The 12,826-nt window shown below is 32.5% G+C and overlaps 2 protein-coding genes across 2 annotated transcripts; both read left to right on the forward strand.

Moving 5' to 3' along the window:
- The first annotated feature begins 79 nt into the window (after positions 1-79).
- On the forward strand, positions 80-785 carry LOC103483791 (60S ribosomal protein L27a-3-like). The gene has a single exon (XM_008440574.3). It carries the CDS (start codon positions 151-153, stop codon positions 589-591), a length of 441 nt encoding a protein of 146 aa, XP_008438796.1. The 5' UTR covers positions 80-150; the 3' UTR covers positions 592-785.
- A 2,915-nt stretch (positions 786-3,700) lies between these two features.
- On the forward strand, positions 3,701-6,715 carry LOC103483785 (uncharacterized). The gene has a single exon (XM_008440560.3). The coding sequence runs from the start codon at positions 3,926-3,928 to the stop codon at positions 5,765-5,767; it is 1,842 nt and encodes a 613-aa protein (XP_008438782.1). The 5' UTR covers positions 3,701-3,925; the 3' UTR covers positions 5,768-6,715.
- The last annotated feature ends 6,111 nt before the right edge of the window (positions 6,716-12,826 follow it).

Raw genomic sequence — 12,826 nt, forward strand, 5'->3', positions numbered from 1 at the left:
ATCTAAGACAAACAAAAAAAGCCCAAAATCTGAAAGGGTGAGTCTCCGTTCTCAGCCCTATAAAGTTCATCCAAACCCTAAATCGCACTTCCTCGCGCTCGCCGCTCCCTCCGTCTCCGAAAACCTAATTCTCTTCCTCTAGCCGACGAAATGACGACCCGCTTCAAGAAGAACAGAAAGAAGCGCGGTCACGTGAGCGCCGGGCATGGTCGTATCGGCAAGCACCGTAAGCATCCTGGTGGTCGTGGTAACGCCGGAGGTATGCACCACCACAGAATCCTCTTCGACAAATACCATCCTGGTTACTTCGGTAAAGTTGGTATGAGGTACTTCCACAAGCTCCGTAACAAATTCTATTGCCCCATTGTAAACGTCGACAAGCTCTGGTCCCTCGTACCTCAGGAGGTCAAGGATAAGGCTTCTAAGGATAATGTCCCTTTGATTGATGTTACTCAGTTTGGGTATTTCAAAGTTTTGGGTAAAGGGGTTTTGCCTGAGAACCAGCCCGTCGTTGTGAAAGCCAAGCTCATCTCGAAAATCGCAGAGAAGAAGATCAAAGAAAATGGTGGTGCGGTTGTCCTTACGGCTTAGGTTTATTGGGTAACTTTTAGTTATGATTTTGTTTTGAAATTAGTTTTGATATCGCTTGTGGCTTTATTCGAAGTATTGGATTAATGTTATCAAACCTCGTGTTTCAATTTTCTTCACTTTGAACTCAGTCCGATTTTGAATGTGTTTCTTGAATTATCATTTTTCTTGAATGTTATACATTGTCAATTTAGCGACTTCCGTGGGTTTTCTATATCATTCATTATTAAAGTCACCGAATTTTGAGAATGCTACTTGCATTCTTGTTAGATCTTAATTGACTTTAGCTGCTGTTAGCAGATTCTCGTTATAGTATCAGTTGTGCTCTCCATTTTGTTTGTGTTATTGACAAGTTTTACTTCCAAGTCTCAAACATGTGGGATTCGAGACTAGTAAAATTCATTTAGGTTGCTACTGCATCTGTAAAGTATTCATTGTTGCTTAGTTGAAGATGTCTAATATTTTTTCCCTAGACCTGAAAAGATGTGTTTCAACGCTCAGTCTCAAATCCTTATTCGATCTTACGAGTGAGTTACTGATTGAATTGTATGAACTGAATATGTAGTTTAAACTTATATGGGGAGTGCTGTGTTCAGTATTTGTGCATTTGGGTTTAAATTACTCCACCAGTTAGATCCTTGTAGTAATAAAAGTTAAGAAAAATTAATGTAGTTCAATTAAAAGCACCATCATCCTTTTGTTTATGTTTTTACCATGTGTATAGAATGATTAATTTCTGTTCTACAGAATCTACTTCTTAAAAGTCCTCCATTTTCTTTTCAAAGCTGCACTGTGGTGATGTTATGTTATATTGTTTGAACCCTATTTTTATCTCCACCAAATCTCTTTAGCTTTTGCAAGTTTATATAACAAATCTGGGGAAACTGTCTTCGATTCTTCCCATTCGATCATAGGAGGAAGTGTTTTGTTGGTGAAAACTAATCGGAGCAATATAAATCTCTTTGTCACGAAGGTATGGTATATTTTTAGTCCTGATTCTATCATTGGTGTCTAAGAAAAATAAAAATATTTGATGTCTTGGTTTATAGGTATTTTGGTTAGATTTGGAACTTTGGATTTTGGCAATATGGGGAAGTGAATAATAACCGAGACGACAAACTGTGTTTGTGTATATTTATCAAAAAGTTGTGGTTTCACTACTTGATTTTCAGCCCCACAGCTTGCACTTAAATTTGTGCTGTGAGCTTAACAATTAGTGGTGGGGGTGTACCTAAAATCACCTAAACCACTCGTGTAGTCGTCGGCCTTCTGAAAATGCCTCCCTCTCGACATTTCTGGGAGGCCCTTTACGATTATGATTACAAGGAAGATAGGGCTGTTCACCTTTGTCGCTTCGGCCACTTAGTACTCGATACTAAAATTGAAGGTCAGTTCAAAGATGATGAAGCTGTCGTTCATTAACATCAACAAGCGACAAACTTAAGCTTATTCAACAAGAACTAAAGGGAATCAATTTGATATCAACCGACAAACGTTTGTATGTTAGGTTTTTCAAATCTCAATACTGTCAATCCAAGACCAAATCAGTGTACTCGTTTTCTTTTTTCAAAACTTTTAACCTAAGGTTTGATCCTTAGTTCACTATTATGATTTTGATTTAAAGGGTTTCAACAAAAAAACTGCTTTAACGAACATAAGGGCTGTAATACGTTAATGTCTTGAACATTTCAATTTCTTATAAAACATTTCAACCATTCATCTTTCCTTTCTTTCAACTTAGCTTTTATCTTATTTTCTTTTTGGGAATAAAAGGCGGGTCTTACTATCTTAGCTTTTCGAGAAAGAAAGAAAAGTGTTGATCGACAATCTAATATGGGTTTAACTATCTTAAGTTATTTTTGACTGATGACTATAGAATTTAGGATTTAAAAAATTCACGTGGGTTTAAATCTCATTGGACTCCTTAAATCTAGAAAAATTGAATGGTGTGAGATGGAACTAATCGAAAGGTTGGTTAATTGGATCAACGAGGTTGAGCCAAGTGTTAAGGGATAAGAATGTAAGCGGAAGGGTGGCACAAACAGGCAGATGAGAAAATTGACATCATAATTATTATTATTAATCGGTATAGTCAACCCCTATTTGGAACCAACCTTACCTTTTTGTCTTCCCAACTTCTCCTATTTTCCTAATTAACACATGATATTACTTAATATAATATGACACATTTATTTATTTATTTATTTATTATTATTATTTGTGTGTTTCTGAGAATGCTCTCTCTCATGTCACAGTTTCTTCTTCACACCACAAAAATATCTCTATTTTCCTACAATTCCTTTTTCAATGCAATTTGTTGTCTTTTAAAAGTATCGTAATTCCTTAAAACAAATCTATATCTTTTATAATAAAGTTTTTAATTAATAAACCAATCCCAAGATTCTCCCATAAAAAAGGTTAAAGTTAAAAAGGAATTTCCATAGTATGTTTGGTTGAAAATTCAGATTTTGTTTTATATGTTTATATTCATTCAATTAATAACCATTAGTACTACTAGATTTTTTTTTTTTTTTTTATCATAAACTATGCTCATAAATTATTTAATAATAATCAATAGACAAACTAATATTTGGTGAGTAATTGCCATTAGATATAAAATTTAGAATCATCAATTTATTTTTTAAACAAAATCTTGTTTTTAGACTCAATGAAGATTAACAATTTAAATTCTGCAATTTCAATTAATAATAATCTAATCCAAACATATCTCGAAGACAAAGATTGGATTCTCCCCCACGAAAACAAAAATGTTGAAGAAACACAAAGACAGACACTGACTCTCATGTCCCTGCCGGTGATTCTTAATCGTCACGAAGAATGTCTGTGTTTCTATCATTAATCCTCAGCCTTTTTCATTTTCTTCAATAAAGATATAATTTATTTTTTCTTCTTAGGATTTGGATCGATGAAGATGATCCGGAAGAATCTAAACTTCCTGCCGTCGAAATCTAGCATTTAAAGTTCAGTCACCTTCATTTATCACAACGAGTTGACCAGTCAACTCCTACCAATTTCTTCACGTCTTCTTTTTCATAAGCTAAAGTCTCCCTTTATTTTTGGTATGACCTTTTCCACTAAATGCCAACGACACGGCGAGGTCAAGAAATCAACTCTGTGTAATGTAATGTGAGAGAAAAAGATAAAGAAAATACCAAAAGAAACACATTAACATTGACCCACTTCCCCATTTCTTCCAATTTTCATGACTTTACTCTTAATTCTCCTAAAAGGAGTTGCAGAAAAGCTTCAAAAATCGTTACTTAATTACCTCTGAAATCCCCTAGATTGTATTATAAAAGCTTTGTTTGTTACATTAATGGCTGCCGCAGCTCCTCCTCCGGCTGCCGCTGCCGCTGTTGCTGCTGAAGAAGGAGCAATTCTTCACGAGTTCACTCCTCCGATTCTGTTAGCTGATAAGATTCTGAAATTAGCTCAAGAAGCAGTTTCTTTAAGACAAGAATGCGTTGACTTAGCTAAACAAGTCGACAAAATCTACCGGATGCTTCAAGCTACCGTTCGTTTAATCACCACCACCACACAGCCGTTGTACGAGCGCCCAATTCGCCGGATCGTGGCCGATGTCGCGAAGAATCTCGATCGTGCTTGGAACTTTGTCAGCAAGTGCCGCCATGGTGGGTTTCTAAGGCAAGTTTTTTCAATGACTACCATCGCTGATTTTCGTAAGGTTTCTAGTCTTCTTGAATCTTCCATTGGAGATATGAAATGGCTTCTTTCAATTTTTGATTCCGATGGCACTGTTGGGCTGCCTCCGATTGCGAGTAATGACCCGACTTTAGCCTATATTTGGCCCAATATCGCCACAATCCAAATGGGTTCTGTTAGAAATCGGGTCGAAGCTGCAAATCAATTAACCTTACACACTCGTGGGAACGATCGGAATCAAAAAATCGTAATGGAAGAAGGTGGCGTTCCGCCGTTGCTTAAATTACTAAAAGAATACTCCTCCCCTGATGCCCAAATCGCCGCTGCTAATGTTCTTATTAATGTCGCTTCTGTTACCGATAGGGTTGAATCGATTGTTAATATTCCTGGGGTTCCGATTATTGTTCAAGTTCTTAATGATTCCCCCATGAGGGTTCAGATTATTGTTGCGAAATTGGTTTCCAAAATGGCGGAACTTAGTTATCTTGCTCAAGAAGAGTTTGCTAGAGAGAACGTAACTAAACCTTTAGTTACTTGTTTATCGATTGATATGGTTCTTGATGATCCTAAGCTTCAATTGGGGAAACCCAGTTTTCATTCTGTCGTTGAGATTAATAAGGAGCTTGCTGGCAAAACTTTTAATACTTCACTGAATTCGTCTTCATCTTCTTCATATTCTGATAGTAGTAGCCGAGGGGGGAATCAGAGGAAGGAGAAAGAGATTGAGAGCTCTGAAGTTAAGCTTCAGCTTAAAGTGAATTGTGCGGAAGCTCTTTGGAGACTCTCTAAAGGAAGCTTAACCAATAGTCGAAAAATTACCGAGACAAAAGGATTGTTGTGTTTGGCGAAGATCATTGAGAATGAGGGAGGGGAGTTGCAATACAATTGCTTGATGACAGTTATGGAGGTTACTGCTGTTGCAGAGTCCAAACCTGACCTTAGACATGCTGCTTTCAAGATCACTTCACCAGCTCCGAAAGCGGTTCTCGATCAACTTTCGCGATTGATTCAGAGGGATAGTGATCCAATGTTGCAAGTTCCTGCTATTAAATCCATTGGTTCTCTTGCCAGGATTTTTCCTGCAAAGGAATCACGAATTATTAATCTTTTGGTTTTGCAAATGAAGAGTATGGACATGGATGTGGCCATTGAGGCTGTTATTGCATTAGGGAAGTTTACTTGCCCTGAGAATTATAACTGTGTAGCGCATTCAAAATCGCTTATCGAGTTTGGTGGCGTTCCTCCTCTAATGAAACTTTTAAGGCAAAATGATCAGGCTCAAGTTCCGGGCCTTATGCTGCTATGTTATCTTGCACTGAGCGTAGGTAATAGCAAGGCTTTAGAGCAGGCTCATGCCTTGAATGCAATGAAGGGGATGGCTCGTCTTGTTTTCTCTCATCCCGACTTGCACGAATTGTATGCCAAAGCCATACACCACCTTACTCTTTATCAGGCTGGAGCTCATCATATCCACAGACATAGTTTCTCGCCCTAAATCTTAGTTTTATTGATGTTGTACATTAATACAAATTGGAGGTTGTTCAAAGTTCTTCATAATCTGAGATAAGCTGGCTATAGTCCACACAGAACTTTGGCTGCACAAGTTGCACCGATAACAACGCTGTAAGACCGAAAACTGGGCAGTGAAGGACAACTTTCACTTGATTAAGCAGCCTATTACTTCAGGCTCTAGCGGCTTCCTTCATCTTTAGGAAGGTCTTGGGTAGGACACTAAACTTGTTGGCTCTTGTTTTCTGATTCTTGTTAATTTACACGATAACAAAGAAAAAAAGGAAAAGAGTCGAGTCCATGGGGAAAACCGATATCTGCTTTGAAAAGATTTGTTTAGATTTGGTGTCTTAAATGTCTCTCGAGTCTTGATAACATTGTAGGTTTCTGTTATGAGTGATTATTTATTGGTAGCTGGTTTGTCTTGATTTAGTTCTTGTATTTCCTTTCATTCTTGATAGTAGTCCATCTGGTTATTCCTACCATTCAGAAGTCCCTTGCATTATCAATCATCTGGAGTTTAGCATATTCATGGACACAAATTTCAGCGAAACATGGAGCCACAGTCACTGTTTAAATCTCTTGATAAAGAAGTCTGATGCGCTTATTCCACATGGGATTGGGACTTACATTGATTTTTATCCACCCACCAGCTGTTTACATAGATTTTCTGGTTTTGGTTAAATATTCATTCACCTTTTGTCAACCTCTATTGTGGTGTACATTTTGTTGTTTCTTCGTAGGATTCACCTCTGTTTCTTTCAATTATCATGGTTTGATTCGTTAAACTGTAGCTCCTGATTCCAGCTATGTAGCATCACATCACTGCTTTAGTAGGCATTCTTTTTAGGAAGCTCATAAGGAAAAGAACATATCACACGAATATACTGTACATACGTTGAATGAATCTAGAAGATGATCAGATTCTATCTCACATTATACTTGATTACTAAACCTCGAAAGATTAGTTCCTTTGATGTTCGAGCGCAGATACTACGATGAGGATAACTGAGTTTTGTATTAAATGAGATGTTCATGAATTGTGGTTATAATCCAAAGTTTATCTAGAATCACTTGTTTTTGGTTGCCGTTGCTCCAAGTTAGGCACTGAGATAATACCCTGGATGATTTGCTCCCTCTACTTCCTTTGCTTGCTCGAATCGTTTCAGACATCGAACAAATGCCCTTTGGAGTAAAAGCTTTACTGATGTGAACTTTGCTTGGTATTTGGACAAACTTACTCCTGAATTTTGATTCCTCTCTTTCAAGAACTGAAGATTTTGCAGGGTTTTCTCCATTTCAGAAGATTGAGAGAGGAAAACAGAAAGACACCAACACAAAATAAAGTTCTTTCCATAATCATTGTCATTGTAAACGATGGAGTTTTCCAGCCAAAGCTAATGGAGCTGTATTTATTTTTAATGTCTTTTTCGTCTCGTAAGGTATTAAGGACATATGTGTACTGTGAAACGTGAACTAGTTTTTACGTTTATTCTTAGCATTGTCATATTCAGAACTTCGGATATTGATTCTATAAGACAAAAGTAAAGAAATATACTTTAAACCAAAATGTAATATATTGGATATCAAGAGCATATATTTACAAAAAAGATTTAAACGAATTACATACATGTGTATATATTACGAGTCTTTATGTACGAGATATACCCATTTATAAGACAAATTCACAGGAAGCAAATTTATTGTTAAAACACTTCTTTAAAAACTTTTCAAACTCAAATTTGTGATGACGAAGAAAAACACAAACAATAACAAAATCAATTGAATTAGATGAAATAATATTGAATCATAACGTAAACAAAACAAATATGAAACACAAAACTTAATCATAAAAACATATTATCTAACTATAGGAAAACTATTTGATTATGATAAGCTATAGATAAGGCAAAGATATCTTTTGCCATGTAAAGAAATGTTGTTTATCCAACTTTGGAAAAAGGCATTAAGCATGAAAAACTATTTTTGATTTACAAACATTAACTATTATTTCTTTTTTCCACTTGATCAATTCTTTAAAGTGGAATATCATCTGCAAGCAAAGTTTACTTTGGTCTTTTTCCAATCTAATTTCTATCACTTCTTAATTCCACATGATCCTAAACTTAATTAATGTTTAAACTTCTTAATTTTTCTTCAGTTGAGCAAACAAAAAGCAATTACAATGACATTATCAAGCACGACAATAGTATTATTGGATTTAGCAATGATTTATAACAAGTTTCAAAACTTGCAATATTTTTTCCTCATCAATGAAATGAGGATTCAAACTAAGAGATTTTAATTTAACAATGTAAGTGTACAAATCAAATCAAGATGGGGGAGATGGAAAGGATCTATATTCTCCTGACTTAAATACAAGTTAAACTCACTCGGACATTTAAACTTCACAAGATTACAAGTTTAATAATGTGAGAAAGAAATCAAATGATCCAAAATCTCTAATTTAAAGTCAATATATAGTATGGTTGAATGAATGTATAAAAACAAAAAAGTAAGGCCGGCGGCGTATACCTTATTCTTCCCATGTAAACTAAAGTTAGGTCTCATCTCTGCAATAAGTCAATAACAATATAAAAATATAATGGTTAAAAAGACAAAATTGTATCATATTTTAGTGGCTCCCAATGGATTAAAAACAAATCATTTGCATGTGGTTGTTTAATTAAATAACTAATTAAAATGAAGTAGGAAAGGGGAAGTAGGGTAGTTTATTTATGTTAGTCTATACATATAATTTATGTTCTTAAATGAGTTAAAACGGTTCTTTATTATTATATATACTTTTTACTTTGTTTTAGAGAGTAAATTAAGTAAAGAAAAGCATTGAAATGAATGGAGGAGAAAGGGAGGAAAAATGAAATATAATGGTATAATGAAGGGGGTTTAAGTGGGGGATTTGATTTGATTAGTTGATTGACTTATGAATTAGCTGTTTAATTATGTGGGGATCCAATCCTAAGCTGACAACGAATTACATGCTTTTGAGCTGTTCTTGAGACAAAAATTTTTGTGGTTTTTTACGCTAAACCAATGGATAGAGACAGCAACACTTAGGGTTTTTAAGTTGTTGTTAAGATGGTGTTTTTGGTGTTAGGGCCAATTTTTCTTTTTAATTAACTTCTTTTTCCAACCAAACTTTCCCACATCAATTTCTGTTAAAAACTCCTCTCTTTCAATCACAAATGAGTGTAATTAAAGCCTCCTCCAATCTTCTCTTCCAATCAATTTAATTTCGCTCTTCTGTAAAACTATACTAATTATCAATAGAGTCTCTAAATTTTCGTAAATGGATCGATGTAGGCTTTTAGTCCAACAAGTTCTTTTGGAATCTTTCGTGCATTTACTTTAATCGCTCATTTTGTAAAATTAGCATTTGAAGAAGTCTACGAAATTTGAAAATTGATTACTTTTATTCAAAGGTAATGTCATAGTGAAAAGATCAAAATATATTGTCGTATAAATATATATTTAGGAGTTTAATTGACTCTCGAATCATAAATTTCAAATGATATTAAACGGATAGTGAACTAATACACTTACAAGAATTCAAACTTTAAATTGACCTAATTATTAGTCTATGATTTTTATTTTTTAATTTTTAGTTGTTAATTACAACTTTTAAAATTTAGGGTTTGTTCAAAAAAAAAAAAAAAAGAAATTCTAGCCACGTTCTAGAAAATTACTTACTAAAACAACTATGTTTTCTAGTGTAATAATTAAATATACTTTATAAAGATCTAAAAACATAATTCTATATCCAACAAAATTTTGTATTAAACTAACATGATTTTAGATTTACTTGAATTTGATTGAATAAACAAAACTTGTACTGCAATAATAAAATCATGTTTGTAACTGAACCATATTGATTTAATTCAATATGATCTCTAATTGTTTCAATAGCTTAATTCACATAAAAATATTTATGCAATCAATTTTAAAGTGTCATCTATTGAACTAAAATAATTGGAAACTAAAATATGATCAAAATATGGTACTAATAAAATGGTTGATTTAGTTTGATCAGCTATCAACATCAATTGAACCCAAATTGACTTTTATTTCTACATTTACAAGTAATTAATTTCTTCAATTCATCAAATTTATTTGTTGTATAAAAATAGGACGAGAAGTCAAATTTTAAACTATGATCCAAACTTTAAGATAAAACACTAATTGTCCATAAAAAAAGAGAGACTACAACCCAATTAAAGATGAGATCAGTATAGCTATAAATTGAATAAAAGAAAACAATAATTAAATTAGTTTAATGATGTTTCGGGGTTCAATAAATCAATGGTTAACAATAGTTAATAATTGATGTACTTAATTAATTAAAGAAATTATGCTAATTTTGCACTTAATTTATTGGTTTTGGCCATTACCTATATAACCCTAATGAAAAATTTCCCCCACTTTACAATAAGATTAATACTACGTCTTAGGAAGAAGGGTGGCGTGGGAACTTGTGGCTCAAAATAATAACAATAATAACTAAAAAACAAAAATTAATTAGTACAATTTTTTTTCTTTTATTAAAAAAAGAAAGAAAAAATCTTACTTCCACGAGAAAATAGAAATTATATCTTTAATTGAAAATATTTTTTTCTTTTTTTGCAAATCTTTAGTTTACTTTTGCAAAATTTAAAGTGAAAGATCTTTTTAAACAAAGCATATCTATTTTTGGATACTCTATAAAAACTAAAATGTAACATCCCATATCCTTTACTATGCACACACACACATATAGATATCTATATAATTTGCATGGTGTTTAATTTTTTTTTTATCTTAATTATAAGATCTTTCGTCGTTCTAAAATTTGTTGTGTGATAAATGTTTTTCGTGAAAGAAATTGAATCGTTTGTTTCTTTAAAATGGATTATTGTTATTAATCGAGCTAAAATTACCTTGATCCTCAAGATTGAAGCTTCATCTGTGTGTAATTTTTTGCAAAATAGAAGTTAATTAGCATTTTTGTTAAAACTGATTTTCAATTAGCTGGAACTGTTCTCGTAATCATAAACCGTATAAAAAGAAAAGAAGTATATGAGAAAAATGTATCTTTGAACTCTGATAAGAAAGAAAGTCTCTAATAAAACTGTTTCTGCAAAGTAGACGTAGGCTTTCATATATATTACCGAACCACTCTAAATCTGACGTCCTTCTTCCTTTTCTCTTTATAATTCTTTTGTCTGTGATATTGATTCCTTGATTGCTTGATCTCGGGATAAAAATGAACGAAAAATTGAAGCCAATCTCGGACAATCTAAAGGTGATCTTAGGGTAATTAAATAAATGAAAATCTTAGGGCAAAACTCTGAAGCGAGATTAAGAATTACAAACATTGAATTAAGGTTGCACCTAAAGATAATCAATTATCTTTTTTATGTAATTTTTTAGCTCTAAACTTTATTTGGTTTTGAAAATACCCTAATTTTTTAGGCAACCAAAAAAGCTCAATTAGAAGGAGATAGTTTGTATAAGCTCAATTTTAAAAAAAAAAAAATTTAAAAATTATGGAAAGGGACTTAATTATATTATTTTTGAAAACTATTACTTATTACATTATTATTTTTTTCATACACTAATTATTTGTTTATATTGGGAAGCAACTGAATTGAGTGAACCAAAATTGATAATAAAAACATATTTGTTTAATTAAAGTAAATAAGGCTACTTAACAAAGTATTGAAATTAGTTTCTAATTTTGCTTGAGAGCTTCTTTGTAGAGTGATTAGCAGCAACTTTCGTCGTGTGTTTAGAATTTTGGAAGTGGGTGTCTAACTAAACTTTTTAATTAGATTTCCATTTTGGGTAATTTTTTTTTTAAAATCAAAACTTAAATATTGTTTTAAAATTCAAAAGTTATAAAGAAGTTAAATAAGATCGAAAATAGAAAGTTGGTACATTTAAGCCAATTTAATTTCATTACTAAAGTTCTTTTGTTTATTAAAAACTAAATTTGATTCCAATGTATAGTCGTGGCCATTAAAAAAAAAAACATATATTAAGATAAGAAATATGATTAATATAATTGAATAATTATTTTAAGGAGAGTTGATTAATTAATGATAATTTAGTGTAATACAATGAATTCAACATCACCTCTCTCTTACAATGAAAGTGAAGAGGAATCTCATCTTCATATATATTAATAATTCAATACACAAAATCTCATAACAATCACATAAAATTAGGATATAATATATATTATAATTTAATTTAATTTTAAGTTTATGTTAAATAATAATAATAATAATAATAATAAAACATTCAAATGTGGTTGGCATTTCTCTTCCAACCCCCCACCACCCCATCAGGCCCCCCTTTGTCTCTCAACACACATCTCCATGATCTTATTTCCACAGTACTAAACCAAAATAACCCTAAATTTTAACTTTAAATTACTCCATGATTATTATAATTACAAAGTTTCTTTTAATCGTATTAGTTTGTGAATTCAATTTTAACTAACTTTTGGATATGTTTAAGGGCGAAAAGAGGTTTGATTCCTAACAAAAGTATGTGTAATGGAAGAAAACTAAAAAATAGGATAAAACCCAACTAAGATAATATCTTTTTCTATTTCATGCATTTTCACCGTTTCTCTAATATTACTACATAGACCCCATTTCCCTATCTTTTCGATCCTTTCTTTCATCTCTCCAATAATGCATTATTGTTCGTTCCATCTCATCTCACCGATTTCTCTCAAATACATTCATGTCTAATCGTTTAATGATTTAACAACAAAAGCTTAACTCAATCAACATTTGAGATTATTAGTAACTACGAACTCTCGAATTTCAAATCCCTTCCTATTCTCAATTGTTGTACTAAAACAACTTTTTAATAATTTAATTATATGTTAAATTCATATGTTGAAAGTTGTTCTTGTCTCAAATGTCAAGTACATCAATCAATTAAAGAAAAAACAATTCCATTAAATCCGTAACTACAATATACAACTACCCATTTTCCGGCCACCATTGAAATATCTCAAATGATTGTGAAAAAG

The sequence above is a fragment of the Cucumis melo genome, chromosome 12 (genome assembly GCF_025177605.1).
Source record: "Cucumis melo cultivar AY chromosome 12, USDA_Cmelo_AY_1.0, whole genome shotgun sequence".
In the NCBI taxonomy this organism is placed as follows: Eukaryota; Viridiplantae; Streptophyta; class Magnoliopsida; order Cucurbitales; family Cucurbitaceae; genus Cucumis; species Cucumis melo.